The 16502-nt window shown below is 35.4% G+C and overlaps 1 protein-coding gene and 1 pseudogene across 1 annotated transcript; both read right to left on the reverse strand.

Moving 5' to 3' along the window:
* The window catches only part of LOC132171895 (alpha-farnesene synthase-like), a 25603-nt pseudogene extending 15453 nt beyond the window's left edge, over positions 1 to 10150 (reverse strand).
* LOC132171892 (G-type lectin S-receptor-like serine/threonine-protein kinase At1g11330) lies at positions 3036 to 7141 on the reverse strand. Its single transcript, XM_059583304.1, has 8 exons — positions 7053 to 7141; positions 5218 to 6642; positions 4861 to 4968; positions 4497 to 4705; positions 4211 to 4421; positions 3758 to 3995; positions 3518 to 3668; positions 3036 to 3395 (listed from the first exon to the last, which is right to left on the reverse strand). The coding sequence occupies exons 2-8, from the start codon at positions 6494 to 6496 to the stop codon at positions 3087 to 3089; spliced, it is 2505 nt and encodes an 834-aa protein (XP_059439287.1). The 5' UTR covers positions 6497 to 6642; positions 7053 to 7141; the 3' UTR covers positions 3036 to 3086.
* Positions 10151 to 16502: the final 6352 nt, after the last annotated feature.

Genomic DNA, 16502 nt, shown 5'->3' on the forward strand with positions numbered 1-16502 from the left:
GTCCTATTCATGCGTTCAGCCACGCCATTCTGCTGTGGCGTCCCTGGGATAGTCTTTTCCATTCTAATCCCATTCACTGCACAAAACTGTTTGAAACCCCCGTCTTCGTATTCTCCCCCATTGTCTGATCTTAGACACTTCAATTTCAAACCAGTTTCTGTCTCTACCATGACCTTCCACTTCTTAAAAACTTCAAATACACCAGATTTAAGCTTTAAGAAGTAAACTCATACCTTCCTGCTTGAGTCATCAATAAATGTGATGTAATATCGCGAGCCTCCAAGAGATGCCATTGGTGCGGGACCCCACAAATCCGTGTGTACCAACTCCAGCTTTTCCGGCTTCGGTGTTTTGCCAACTTTCGCGAAACTCACCTTCTTCTACTTTCGTAGGATGCAGCCTTCACACAAATTAGACTCAACTGACTTCAGCTCTGGTAGTTTCCCCTTTGACAGAAGTACCTTCATCCCTTTCTCGCTCATGTGCCCAAGCCTTAGGTGCCATAATTTTGAGTCAGCACCCGTATCTGCAACAGCAATTGTATCCCTGCTGTTCGTTATCATATAGAGAGTACCCGTCTTATGACCACGAGCCAAAATCCTGACTCTCTTGCTGACCTTCCACTTTCCACCGTGAAAATGAATTGAATGTCCTTCATCATCAAGTTGTCCTACTGAAATTAGGTTCTTTTTCAGCTCTGGGATATGCCTGACATTTTGCAGCTTCCATACCGCGTCACTGTGGACTCTAAAGCGAACATTGCCTATACCCACAACATCCAGCGTCGTTCCGTCAGCCAAGTACACCTTCTCGAAATCTCCAGCCACATAATTTTTAAGAACTTCACGGATCGGTGTGGTGTGAAAAGAAGCCCCTGAGTCTAAAACCCAAGAATCAAGAGGACTGTCAACAGATAGAAGTATGGCATCGTGCACTTCTTCTATTACCACGACATTTGCGGCATCATTTTCGGTCTTCTTCTTCTTCAGCTCTCTGCAGTTCTTCGTAAAGTGGCATGTCTTGCCACAGTTCCAATACTCAGGTTGTTGTCCAAACCTGGATTTGCTCCTACCCTTCCTGGACTTAGATCTACCCCTCACAAAGTTTCTTTCTTGACCTCTGCCCCGAGTCTCGAGGTTTAAAGCAACACCAGAACAAGAGGCTTCACCCGCATCTCTTCTGCGAACCTCTTCAATGAGAATCAAATCCTTGACGTCTTCATAGCTCAGTTTACTCTTTCCTACAGAGTTACTCACAGCCATCCTCACTGCTTCCCAGCTATTTGGCAAAGATGCCAAGACGATCAACGCGCGAACCTCATCATCAAAATTAATTTTCTCCGAGGACAATTGATTTGTGATGGTGTTGAACTCATTGAGATGATGTGCCACCGAAGCCCCTTCCGCCATCTTTAGGTTGAACAATTTCTTCATCAGATGCACCTTGTTGTTAGCCGATGGCTTCTCATACATGCTTGACAAAGCCTTCATTAGACCTGCTGTGGTCTTTTTCTTTACAAAGTTGTGTGCAACTGATTTTGACAGTGATAACCTGATAACTGCTAGGGCTTTACGATCAAGCAGAGCCCACTCGCTATCATCCATGTCGTCGGGTTGTTCTTCCAAAAGAGGTTGATGAAGATCCTTCCCATAAAGAATACCTTCAATCTGTACCTTCCAATACCCAAAATCTTTGCAGTCGAATTTCTCGATTCCCATCTTTCCTTCTTCACTTGCCATCGCTCCCACTCGAACCAACAGCTTTGATACCAGTTGTTAGGAAATTAATCCTATTTTCCAAAACCCTTGAGATGCGAAAAATAAGAAGAATGCAGAATAACAAAGATAAGCAATCACACACGACACAAAGATTTAAGTGGTTCGGCTTAACAAGCCTACATCCACTGGGGGAGACGACCCGGAGAAAATTTACTATCAAAAGATGAGTACAAGAGAGTAACAGGGCGAGAAAACCACTCAAACCCAAAGTCCTAAATACACCCAATTCTCACTTTGCCCAAAGGAGAATAATTACAAAAAAGGGAAAAAAAAAAAAAAAAAAACTCTATTTTCTTGGTGCTCTCACCTTTTCTTTCTTTCAATTGTTTTTGGCACACTAAAACACAAACACCTCATGCCTTTATATACTAGGCAAAGACGGTGCTTTTTCTCCTCTTACAATTAGGACTTGGATTCCATGTAGTATAAGGAAAAGCAAACCTTTCCTTCTTAGAGAAGGACAAAACCTTGGGGCCCACACAAAGCTTGATGGGTCAAGGCACATGTACTCAACACTCTGTGACACCCAAATTCCTCCACCACCTAAATGAGACAAAAAAGGTATTAATAATATCTGTGTTGAGCACGTTACATCATAATCAGACCATGAGTAATGCCTATATACCTATTTACACTTTTTGCACATTGACTGACTTATTAATTGGACGATTCACACATATTCATAACCTAAGTGACTTTTTATATCAGCCACTTAAAATACACACTTCAGTCAGTCGATGTAAAATAAATGTGATAAATGAGTGTGAAGACTAAAGAGTAGCATTACTCAAGCGGAAAAAAGGATCTCCCCACTTTAAATTGAAAAACCATTTCACTTATTAGGTTTTATTTTGTTGTATTTAATTGTGTACACAATGACTACAAATGTAAAATTTAATCCAAACTATGAAATGGTTTATTTTCATTTTACTTGAAATTGATAGAATTCTATTATTAGTGGAACAAGAAATTTTAATTTTTAAAAACTTTTAGTTCCATATGCAAAATCCTACAAACTTTCTACAAAAATTAAGAATAAGATTTTCATTCTAATTTGTTCTTGAACAAAAGGTTGAATCTATTTGGGGTGGGAGTCTTGTTCAAAGTTCAAACCTCAAGTACACTTAAGATTGTAACATGGTCTTATCAATATTTCTCAAACATAAGGGATATTAGAACTATGGTAAATTTGAATAACCACAAGATTCATAACATATATCTTTAACAAATGTTTCAATTGTGCTAAAAGTCTTTTAACATGTATAACCATAAAATTATTTTCTTTTTTAAAAAAAGAATACATACTTATTATCGGCCTTGAACCATTGTAACAGTAACATTGTTAACGGAGCATTGACTTGGGTTGTGTTGAGAGGAGTCAGTATCTGGGGCAATCTGCCTTTCGGTGAATGCAGGTTGCTTGGGAAGAGGCAGATCAATAATCTCACTTTTAAGCATGGAAATAACAATGGATACGGTTGGCCTATCTTTAGCAAATTCTTGCACACACAGCAGCCCAACGTGTATGCATCTCAAAATTTCCATTTCAAAGCAGGCTTCGCGTATCATCGGGTCTGTTAATGCCACAATGTTGTCTGCATTCCACATTTTCCATGCCTGGAAACATGAAAACAAGATTCAAATTCTTAGCGCACGTCAATACTAAAACTCATAAGAACAAGCAATGAAAGTCCTTATTTTTTTAAAAAAATGAGGAAATGAGATAAAGGGTGACTTACAAATCCTAGAGAGTTCATGGCATGCTCATCATCATAAAAGCTATTGTTTCTTCTTCCACTAACTATCTCCAGTAACAACACTCCAAAGCTGAAGACATCCGATTTCTCTAAAAATCGACCTTCCATTGCATATTCAGGGGACATGTAGCCACTGAATTTTAACAATAAGACATCCAAATCAAGTTATCTTAAATATTAAGGTTTGTAGCTTAATGAATTTGGTAAAACAAAGGTACTTACTATGTTCCAACAACTCTTGTAGTATTGGCCTGATCTACATTGCCCCCAAAAATCCTAGCCATGCCAAAATCTGATATTTTTGGATTTAGCTCTTCATCCAACAAGATGTTACTTGCCTTTAAATCTCTATGAATAATCCTTAATCTGGAATCCCTATGAAGGTACAACAAACCACGACCAATTCCTTCCATAATGTTGAAGCGTCTTCTCCAATTTAGTAGTTTTGATTTGATTGAATCTAACAAAATTATTCTAAGCAAATTAGAAAAAGAAACTGCACTCAAATAAAATTTGAAAAGTGAATGAACATCATGTTTGTAAGAAAAGTAAATTTGGTGAAGTCACATCAGAAATAGTAGAACAAGGAATATCATTCCCTTTTGTCTCTTGATGTAGATCATTTTAGATTGTCATATTGGAAGATACTAACGAAGGGCATAAGCATGAACTAACCAAAGAGAAATGCATCCAAACTTTTGTTTGGCATGTATTCATAGACCAACATCTTTTCTTCCCCTTCAACACAACAGCCAAGGAGTCTAACAAGATTCCGGTGTTGGAGTTTAGAGATCACCACCACCTCATTCATAAATTCTTCTAGCCCTTGTCCAGAGGCTTTTGAAAGTCTTTTTACTGCAATATCTTGTCCATCCAACAATTTTCCCTATAAACAAACAACAACCAAGTCACTATATATTCAAATTGTTAGTCAATAACCCTCTACAAGAACAACCATTACCCTGTATACGGGACCAAATCCACCCTGCCCAAGCTTATTTGATAGATGAAAGTTGTTTGTTGCACTTGCTAGCTCTTGAAGATTGAATAACGGTAGATCTTGGAGTTTAACTTGGTTCAAACTGTCTCCATGCTTGACTTCACCAGGAAATTTTGGATATGCTTCCCTTCTGTTCAACAGTAACATCTCCTTGGTTTTCTTCTTCCTTGCTGGATGTTTATAAAATAGTAGTTAGTAATCTCTATGTAGAAATGTTGTAACTTTTCTTAGTCCACTGAGGTAAGTAGTAATGAAAGAGGAGAGAAAACAAGATATAGAGGAACTGGAGGCTCCATCCTGCTATAAAGAGGAATGTGCATATTACCTTTTTGTTTAGCCATCCAACGCGACAATAAGTAAGTGCTGATGCCAGTGAATATTACTCCTGTGATCATTGTGACTGTGATGATTACTTTCACATTTTCCTCTTTATCTGTAAATCAAAGAAAACATCAAACTCATTCATCCAAAATAGGCTAGAGAATATGCATGTACCTTTTTTCTTGGTAAAACAGATTTTTCTTTACAATGACTTCCTTAGCTTGGCAAGTTGGGGAGTGATGGTGGTTGGGTTGAAATACAATTTTATCAATTTTACAACATAAATTAGCCAAACGACTGCACCATCAGTGGATGATTTGAAGCATTAGATAAACTTTGACAGAAAACGAAAACAACCCACCAAGTTCTGAATAGGCCACACGAACATAAAGATCAACTCCGCCACCCGAGAATTTCTGTAGGTCAATTAAGCTTCTCGTCCATGACATACAACGAATGCCAGAATCATAAGCGTAAGCAGTACAAGAACAATTCTCCAAGCATTGGTTTCTACATTGTTCTTCAGAAGCAGGTGACAAATCTTCTAAGTCTGGGACTTTCATCTTCGTCAGTTTAAAAAATCCATCTTTTTTGCCCTCTTCACTGCCATTGTTCACCCTTTCACACTGCAAGGGTGTCCTCCTCACACATCCACTAGTCCAATTTCCTCCATTCCATTCTTGCGTAATCTTTGGCTCAAACCCCCGTAAACAGCTGCAAATTGGTGAATTCTGTGAATAACAGTTTCCAAATGCCCCACACTTGCCATAAACATCGCATTCAGTATTCAAAGCTGACCACCCGATCCCCCAATCATCCCCATTGTCGCAATATTGTTCCTGTAGATTTCCTTGCGTATTCAAGACAATTGTTGTTGTGAAAGACTCGTTCGGAAAGGTAAAAGTTACAAAGAATGTTCCTTCTGTATCATCTACAAGACTAAATGCATCAAGATATGAAGAATACATGTTCGGTACTCCAATAAAGATCCGACTGTTCCATGGACCACTCCTCCAATATGTGCTTCTGCCATTCCAAATAAAAAATTCAGGAAGATTACGAACATCAATACCGGCAGAGAAGTTTCCAACGGATGGATCAGAAGGACTTTTCCATGATGTCAGCTGCACTTTCTTACCCGTTCTAACATCAGTACTAATTTTCATCTTTGCGATGAATGTATTAGAAGGATGTTGGAAACTCTCCCATAAGAATGGCCCTGTAGTGTTTCCTTGCAAGACAAGGTTTCCAGAATCTGAAAGTTGGGCACTCGAATTGACAACAGAATTTGTTAAATGTGATGACCAAAGAACCTTCTTTTGCCCATCTAATACTACCAGATTGCCGTCTTCGGATATGGTAAGAATCCCAGGAGAACTCTTGAGGGGGTTGTTCCCGTTGGCAACCCATATGAAATTGGGCACAGAAATGTTAGCATACCATATTCCAACATAGCGAAAGGTAGAATTTGGGGGGCTGAAAAATCCCAGTTTGAAGTCACCGCCATTGGAGATTATGGTTTCAGAGTCGTTGATGAATTTAGCTGCTGTGATGGTGTCTGTGGCAGAGCCAAACTCTAAACGAAAGCAAGATAGCAAAACAAGAAGAGCTGACAAGTTGGAATTTCGAACAAGTCCCATAGTTTCAAAGCTGCTCGTTTGTGAGAATGCAGATTTTGGATTCCAGGAGGCAGGATTAAGAAGAAGAAATTGAAGAAGAAAGAATGGGGATATCTTATAGTCTGACTGAGGCCTTCTAGGAATCTCCTACAAATAACCACTTTCAACTAAAAAAACAAAAAGCTCAAATTATGGCTCAAGACTTCCTAACAAATAAACAAAAACCAAGACAACAATAAAATGAACTAAGAATTAAGATCTATAGAAACAAGAACAGTTTCAGATTATTCAAATTTATCAAAATGGGCAGATATTTGCAATCTAAGAGGAGAAGCTAAGGTTCAAATACATGCAGATGGCAAATGAAGTGAACAGGATGTCAATAGGGCGGATATTAAGCAAAGAAGACAAAATACGAAAAAGAGAAGTTTTTTGAGATTTTAACATCTGCCTCTGTTTCCCACTTTTCATGCACTTTAAGAAGATACAATAGAAATCATTCCAGTAATCCCCGTTAATAGGAGTCACCAAAGTTCCAAACTCATGCCACAAGAGCCCTAATAACCTCAAGAGTTACCTGTTGGCTCCTTCTCGAGGAATCTTGCTTCACTTCTCCTTTGTATTTGGTGCTTCTTGATACTGCATGATGCACAGACTCTATTATCATTCAAAGACGCCCTTTTAGACTATAGCTTTTGAGATATGTGGATATAAACATATCCACATATGTTTATACTTCTTAGCATAATGGTGCGTTTGATTTTGGCATTTTGTAGGTTTTATCAAATGGTAGATTTTTATTGCATTTTTTAAACACACATTTTATATTAAAGAAATGCTATATATACTTTTAAATGCTCATTCTCTGGCATGACAGTGAAAATCACTCTAGAATGTTACACGTAATTTCATTTATTATTTTTTTCATAGCCACATCAAAGATGAGGTACTTAGGAGTTTATGTAGCACTTATTTTTATTAATTGCATTTTGAAATTGCGCATTTTTAAAATGGATAAATATTGATGACTTCATTAGCTTAATTACGATGTGAACATGATTGGCCTCAAAATAAAAAAAAAAATTCTTCATGTAAAAAAATCTCCATATTTATGAGACAATATGGGCAGGGGCGGACTTACAGCTTGTGTTGGGGGGACGAATGTCCCCCCAAAATCTTTCCAAATTTTCTTAAATTGCCTTAAAAATCTACCCATGCCCTTTTATAAATTTGTCCCTCCAAAATGATATTTTGTCCCCACAAAATAATATTTGTATCCCCTTTTAATTTTTTTTCTTAGTTTTGCTCCCCCAAAAATTTTAATTATTTTTTATAGTTTTGCTCCCCCCAAAAAAATAATATTTGTTTTCCCTTTATTTCTTTTTTTATTTTTTATTTTTTAAAAACTTTGCCCCCTCCTTTAATATAAAAAACCTAAAATACCCAATTCATTTAGTTTCCCTCTATATTCTAGTTTGCTTCTAATTAAAAACTCAATTGGATTTAGGACTTTGATTGAATATGTGAATGAAAAAAGCTAAATGGTTTGGGATCTTTGAGTAGCTTCTAACCAACAATAAAATAAAATAAAACCAACAATCAGTTTTTTGAATAGTTATTTTGACATCATTTAGGTTTATAATATTTGTTTTGACATCACAAATTAAATGGTTTAATCATTTATGATTGCACCATTGTTTGACTCGACTTTTAGCATTTCTCTTCTTGTTATTTGGGGCTTGTGGGGATTATTACGAAAAATAGTTAACGCTCAAAGGTACTTTTTCTTCTTAGACCCTATAAATCGTGTTTAATTTATTTTGCTAGTTTTTTTTTAAAAAAAAATTTAAAATTTTTTATTCTATGCTATTTTGCTAGTTTTTTATATTATTATGTATTTGTGATGTCATGAGATTAGATGTAACAGTTCTATGCTTTTATTTTATATAAACATACATATAAAGAGATCATTATGTGTATCTATATGCTTTTGTATTTATACGAGTCCGTCCATTTCCCCAACCCCAAAAATAAAATAAAAATTCCGTCCCCCCTACCTCAAATCCTAGTTCCGCCCCTGCATCAGATAGTTACAAAGAAGCTAGCTAGCTTCTTTCCTTGTTACCTGGAAAGTTCCCTTAGATCCTTTTGAAGAGTGGCTTGAATTATGTTGAAATTAAGTTTAGCAAATTCAAGTAGAATGGGGTTCATGTGATCGTCTTTCTCATAAACGTTGATGTGCCACGCGACGTCAAACCACTGCACTCTCCTTTGTGATGGAAGCTCCAAAGCATGGGCTACTTGTTTGGCAAGATTGCCGTCCAAATTACAAGTGTTTTCTTTGAGAATTGCAGTTGAGAGATGTCTGGCCTCATCCAGAATGTTTTCCCTTTCTAAAGCCAAGTACGAGGCCTCCAAAAGCTCGAGCATTCCTTTGACATTCTCGTGTGTGCTTTTCCTGAATGTACCCGTCTTTTCATCCATGAAGCCGCTAAACATATCTGAGATATTCCACATCATGATTGCATGCATTGGAGTGAAGATAAACAATATCTAATTGGGAATGAATTTTAACCATATATCAAGATTATAAGACTCTATTTAGATTTTTAGGAAAAACTTTCCAAACTATGATAGCTTTTACAATAAATTTCTAATATTCAAAAGTTCGCAATGTGAGTGTTTTATGTATTAGGGTCTGTTCGGGATTGTGTTTGAGGGACCTAAAAGTGTTTTTAACACTCAAAAAGTCCGTTTGAAGAAAAAAAAATATTTATTTGGTAAAAAAAATTAAAAGCGCTTTTAAGAGTCTAAAAAATTTAAAAATTGCCAAAACGCATTTTTGATAAAACCTTAAAAAAAGAGTTTTTGCCCAAAAACATTTTTTATTTAAAAATTCTATTTTTCAAACGTAATACCAAACAGACTTTACTTTCAATAACCCCGTTATGATGGATGAGCAAAACTTATCAAAGTACCTTGTTTATAAATTTTCGTTTTTTTTTTAAAACAAAAAATAAAAGTGAAAATGGTTGGTTTTGCAAACTTTTAAACTCTTTGAAAAGACATATTACAAAAACCATGACAGTTGAAGTGTCAAATCAAGTTTTTGCCTGAATATGTTACCCTGTGAAACGTCATAGTCATGCTGCCTAAGCAGCTTAAAGCATAGTGCAATAGCATAGAGATCCTGTTCTTGGCTTGGATTTTTCTCCTTAATGGACGCTATGGAGTCTATAGCCTCCTTGACTTCCTCATCAAAGTGGATGGCTAGGCCTAACTTCTTTAGGTTGTCAATCAGCTCTAACTTAGCCTGTAACCCAACTGCTTCAGCAAATTTACTCCTTACAACCTCTATCAGCTTCTCTGCTCGTCTTTTATATTCCATTCCCTGCACAATTAAATCGCCTCGAAGTATAATAATCTCTGAGAAGAAGTGGAAATTATTTATAAAAGAAAAAAAAAAAAGTAAAAACATAAACGTTTTTTTAAAAAGAATATGACATGGCCGGGAATGATTCTCACATCGTATATGCTGCTGGTAAGAGACTGTAAATAATCATATTTCCAGATGTTTGGCTTATAATTGGCAGATCGTCTTTGTTGTATGATATCCAAGGCTTCAGACTTTGCTGAACTTTGCTGCTCAGCCTGCAATCGTTTCTTGCAGTCCATAATTGATCGATCGATCGGATAATTTAAATGGAAAAGCTAGCTAGGAATTGAAGAAGTTTGCGTTAAGCAATATTGCTGTGCTGATGGACTGGCCGAAGAAATTTGTACTGCTTTATATAGGCAAAGGGACACGTAAATGACAAAAATAAACCATGCAAACACGTTTTCATTATTAGATTGAGACATGACAAGCAATCAATATGTTTGGTTTGGCTTCCACATACAATGGACCATGCATGTATCATGGGAACCGAGTAGAAGGAAAAACAGAACAAAAATAACTATATATCTAAAAGAACAATAAAATGTCTGTGGCTTCCATGGTTCCACACACAATGGAGAGCTCTGTCTGCTGTATTTGTTGACCTTTTTGGCTTGTATATACATTATCATGACACATACTGATCAACAGTACTCTTTTGATAACATTAAATGATCATACCAACGTGATCATCAAGGGAAGCAAGAAGGAGATAGATATAAACAAGATAAGAAGGAAATAGCTAGAGATAAGATAGCGTGTTAAAAGCACATCAGCTTGCTAAATGGGCGTTCTAACCGTATCTTTGAAAACATTCTTATGTCTTGTTCTTTTTTTTCTTCATTAGGATCAACTGTGAGAAAGACCCACTTTTGTAATTCTCCTTTACCTCCTCTCCCGCTTTGAATAAAAATAAAATAAATTAGAAAAAGAAAAAAAGAAAAAAAAGATAGAGTTATAAGTCATTCACAATTGTATTTTATAGATTTAGCTGTGAAGTAGGATTTAGATAAATATTTGATTTCATTGCACATTTTCTGTGCAAATCTTCTATTAAATATGTGGAATTCACATGTGATCAGTCTCACATATTTTTTAGAAGTCTCACTTGTATCCCTTCAAAAATGTGTACAAATTCACATCATTATTGGATTGACACAAGAGTACCGACACAAGAGGAACTTTTAGAATTACTAATTACAGTACTACTCGGAAAACTCACAAATTGTGTTTGTACAAACATGGATCATTTGTGATTCGATTACAAGTTTTTATCACGGCTTTTGTTACAGAATGTAATCAAATACTATATGATGTTGTTGTTATCTTCTTTATCAAGACAAACCTAGTTAGGAATTTTATTCAGGTAACTAATAGAAGCATGTTAAAGGTAATCATTTTTTTTTTTTTTTTTGACGGTAGTAATCAATTAATTTATTACTGTATGATATGTTTCTTACTATTTCTTAAAAAAATAGTAAATAGTAATTATAGTTAACTATATTTTTCAATGTTAACCCATAGAAGAGAAAAGGTTCATCGATCTCCATTGTAACTAAAATAAGTGACAACATATATACACTAAAATCTAATATGGACCATAAAATGATCCCTCTTCATTTCTTTTGAAATTGAGAAGATCGATCATATTCCGATAAAAAGGGAGAGCTCAAGTGTCGAGGTGAGGACTAAAGAATTATTTGTTTGGAGCCTATTTTTCTATTAATTAATTGGGTTCCAATTTATTTGAGTTTCAAATTTATTATATGGCCCCAATTAGAAGTAGGACTGTCTCTATAAATTTTGAGGCATAAGGCCATAATTTTTAGTAATACCTTTTCTATATTTAAAAACTAAATAAATAATATTTATTTAAGTTTCTATATAATAGTATTTTTTTTTCTTTAAAATCATTTCTTTTCGTTTTACTAATTAAGTTTTTGATTGGTTATATATTTTATAGGCCATATATCTCCCACACGTATGGAAATAAATAGCCAAAATACAAAACTCACATAGACAAATTAAATAAACTCACAATTTTCATTGGCTATTAAAGGACAAAGTTTTCCTCCAAATTGGGTTGGAGGTATTTCCTTCAACCTAGTCTATAAAAGTGGACATGTGTCTCTTTTTTTAATAACATGTGAGATGCACATGAGTTTTTAATAAAATTTATTTCAACTTTGTCCCTACTATTAAAAAAATATGTGCATCTCACATGTTCAAGGGACACATGTCTACTTTTATAGACTAAGTTGAAGAAAATTTCTCTAACTCAGTTTGGAGTAAAACTTTGTCCTTTTTTAGAACCTATTTCTTCTTATTCTTGGGTTCTTTTTTTCTCTAGCATTTAGGGCCTTAGGCAATTAATAACCTAAGTAACCTACCTATTGAGCCGGTCATTATGTGAAGTGGTGATATAAAATATGACAAATCCACTGGGGACCCACTAGGGCCCACTAGCCCTTGGGCCCAAGGAGGTTTGATTGCATGCAAGTTGCAAGAAGGACCGAGCATCCCCTCAACGTGACCCTTCCATGATCTCACTAAATAATGGAACTTTGACGGACGAGCAGCCCCTAAGGGTCCCAGCTGACCAACAGTCCCCGAGGGGCTAATGGTGTGCGAGCTCAGCAAATATTTAGCTAAAAGATTTTTTTTTTTTAAAAAAAAAAAAAAATTATTTCATTTTTTAAATTACTTACATTATGTTCAGCATTTTAGTTATTCACTTTTACTATTTCATTTAATTTTTTTTTTTTTTATTTTCTTCAACAATCATATTTTTTAAACTGTCATTTCCTAATAGTCATATTTTTTTAAAATTTGTCTTTTTTAAATGATCATATTTTTTTTAAAAAAAAAAAATTCCTAATGGTCATATTTTTTTAAAATTTTATATTTTTTCTAACGGTCATATGTAAGGAAAAAAAATGAAGCTATATATATATTGTGGAGTTACAGTGCTCTGCTCAACAATTTGATAGCCATTTTGTTGAGCCGGATGAGATGTGGTTTTTGTTACTTGGCTCAACAAAATAACATTTTGTTATTTTGTTGACTCGGATCTGAATGCTCTAAACATGGCAAGAAGGCAATAAAAGGAAAAGAGATGATATATATAGCAATAAAAATCAGTCATTGATTTTTTCTTGTTATAAGCTCTCATTAATCCAATGGTTGATTTTCACTACCACATCATCATAATTTGTATGACAGTAGTATGAGAGTCTACTAAATAGAGAAATGCTATAGTGCAATAAAAAAATCATTTTCTGCCCCATCCGTAGTTGATGTGGCCCTACCCACTGATAGGCCTATGGACTATTGCCACCTAGGACTTTTATGGGTAAAAAATGGTGTTTTTATTGGACTATAGCATATTCCTACTAAATATAATTTCTCAAATTAAGGAAGAAGATCTCTAATTAAGAGCCTTATCTAAACATTCCACATTTATATATTCATTTTTCATTTCATTTTGTTCATAAGTCAAGTGTATACCCCCACTTAATCGTCGGGTACTTATAAATTTCAAACTTTTCACGTGTAACGTATAATCATATCTTTTCATCTTGTCTCTAGACTCTAGGCTACACGCATTCTTTGCATTTCTCATTCTCAAAGTATGGGCAAAGAGGGTTGTGTTTTTTTAACTAGCATGCTCTGCATCTTCAGAACAACTAGGTTGAAGCTAGTCAATTTCCTCACTTGTACTTTTCGTCAATTATTATCATTGCAATCTTTTATCACTTATATCCTAAAATAAATTCCTTAATGTGAAGCAGTTTCCGGTACGATGAACTCAAGGGAATCAAAGCCTCCAAGCTACACCTTTCTTGTTCACGTTTTCTGTTAGACCTACAAAACTAGAGCACACATTAAGAGGATACGCCGGGTGTTGGCCGGTGGTTCCTCCTTCGATACTTAAGTCAGTGTTTATGTAAACTCAGTATATATCTTCTTCCTCCCACGTACCTTTAGAGTGAGGTCTTTTATAGTTGATCATGCGGAGGTGGTTATGATGACTGGGCGGAGGATCCGAGATTTGGCCGTAACGACCGGTAGAGTTAATACTCGTGTCTCCTATCTTTATGATTGGCAAGAGGCCGTTACATATATTGATAGGATTCCGAGGATGGCACGTATTTTTTAGGAGTCTTTTAAGAGCAGGATCATAACCGTTCCGATGATCTTGCTATGTGTGAGCTATCCATATAGCCGAGTTGTGTCTTGATTGTGATAGATGCATCTGGATGTTAAGTGCAGGAGATTCATTGTGATAAAGTAGTGGGTCTTTGGTCGTCCGAGAGTGTAAGAAACGACGCCGTATCCATTGTTTTGTGCGGGGTTGCATTCATAGAGTCCATTTGGATGTATAGGGCTTTCTTGGGTCGTTGGGCCTCTAAACCGTGAGTTCAAGTGATGGGTTTATGTGTAACAGGAAGCAACGTGAGTATGTTCAAAGTCATTCATCTATATGTTAGGAAATCCTTTGAAACTGGGTTCCAATTTAAAGATTTCCTAAAATATACATTCTTGGCGTAGACAGCTTTACTTCAAGACTTCCAAACATTGACTCGTTAACAGACTCCTCTCTCTCTCTGTCTGTCTGTCTCAATCTAACTGGCCCACTAGATCTGGGGGCAATAGTATAAATTTCATACATTGGAACATTTGAGTTTCACTGCTGAATTGCTTTTGCCAATCCAGAGTAACTCAACAAGTTTGCCTTGCCAAGTCCTTAAGGAGATCCTTTAAGACTTGGTAATTCTTTTTCAATTTAAATTTCATTCTTTTCGGGTTAGGATATATAGGACAATAATTAAATGAACTTTTTGCATTCTCAATACCTAAATTTCAGCTAAAACTCGATTTTGGAATAACCACCCCAGTTGTCTTTTTAAGTTTAATTATGCTTATCAGCAATTTTTTGAGTTGATTAGAAAAGTTACATTTTTTGCAGCTTAGGCTTTCGGAACCCAATATGAGTTTGAGGCTTTGAGCAGCTTGTTTCCAGTACTCTGTATTTCCCATCCTCTAATTTAAAATGATTAAGTCAACAATTTTATTTTATTTCATTTAAAAAAAAAAAAAACTTAAACTTAAACTCTTGTGACAAGTGATAATTTATCATATATAGTTCATTATTCATACCCTTAATTTGATCCAAAATTTATTTTTTTCGTTCAAGCAAATTCACTCTGGTTTCTTAATTAACCATGCCCATGAATGTTAATGCTATATGTTGAAGCAATTTCTGGTACGATGAACTCAAGGGAATCCAAGCCTCCAGTTTGGTTTTAAGTTCTGCCAACGCTTTGTCTACTTCTCCTTGCGGAGCTGTGATTGAGCCCGTAAATAATAGATTCTACATTTTGGAACTGAATTAAGCCAACACAAGAACTAACAAACTCCCCCTTTGGCAATTCAGTGACAAAACCAAAATGCCGAGTCAATCCCATCATCTCCCCATATTTACTCCCCCTTTTTGTCACAGAATGACTAAAGGTCTTCATGTTTCCTGAAACACTTCACAAAATACATCAAGGCATATGTGGAACAAGAAGACAGAAATAAAACTCATGATCACAAAAAAATGATGTAGAATGCAAGATCATGAACACACATCACCAAAAACTCCCCCTCAACATATGACTCAATAATCAACAAGAAGCTAAAAAATGCAAAACATGTTTCTCCCCCTCAAAAGTCAAATGAACACAAATGATAACACATCAATGACTCATGTATTGCACAATGAATATCCCAAACATGCTCCAAATATGCAAAATATACATGAGACTAGAAATGGCAAGAAACTCATATTGATTAACCCAAGCAAAGAAAAATGTTCCATTCAACCCATGATTGTGTGGTGTGTGTGTAAGCCATCCAAAGAGAAAAAATTTCAACTAACAAAATGAGGGGAAAGTTTCACCACCATGAGGTTTTGACAAGTATATCAAATCAAAAGTCAAACTTTATCATACTAGGGCCTAGCGACTCTCATCCTATACATTTCTCTTTGTAAAATATTTTGCACAAGTTTGACACAGTGAAATAAATTCCTTTTGGAATATGATCTTTTGATTTTATTTGTTTCACTATTTTGTTTATTTTTCTCTTTGAGAAAGTGTCCTTAAACTTTTGGTGCTTATTACAAAAGAGAAAGCAGGAATTTTTAAGCCCTAGGTTCAACTAGCATATGGTCAATTTGAAAAATATGACTAGTCAAAAACCTCATATGGTTACCTAACAGACCTCATAAATAAAGTGAAACAAAGCCTCAATTTAAGCTTAATTGTGCACAAAAGATAAAGCATAGGCAAAATGTACCACATAAGCTCAGGCTTTAGGTAACCACAAAAACAAGTCCATTGACACAAATTTTCGTCTCATGCATATTAAGAACATTCCAAGACGTAAGGAATTAAATCCATAAAAAGCAACATGAGAAATTAATGGACTATCTAGATGCATAAGACAAAAGAAAGAAAAGGAAACAATCAAAGTAACATATTTTTGTCTTTTTGAAATTTTTCACAAAAGAAAAACAAATGCAAAACAAAGAAAAATGCAATGCAA

The sequence above is a fragment of the Corylus avellana genome, chromosome ca2, assembly GCF_901000735.1.
Source record: "Corylus avellana chromosome ca2, CavTom2PMs-1.0".
Classification (NCBI taxonomy): Eukaryota; Viridiplantae; Streptophyta; class Magnoliopsida; order Fagales; family Betulaceae; genus Corylus; species Corylus avellana.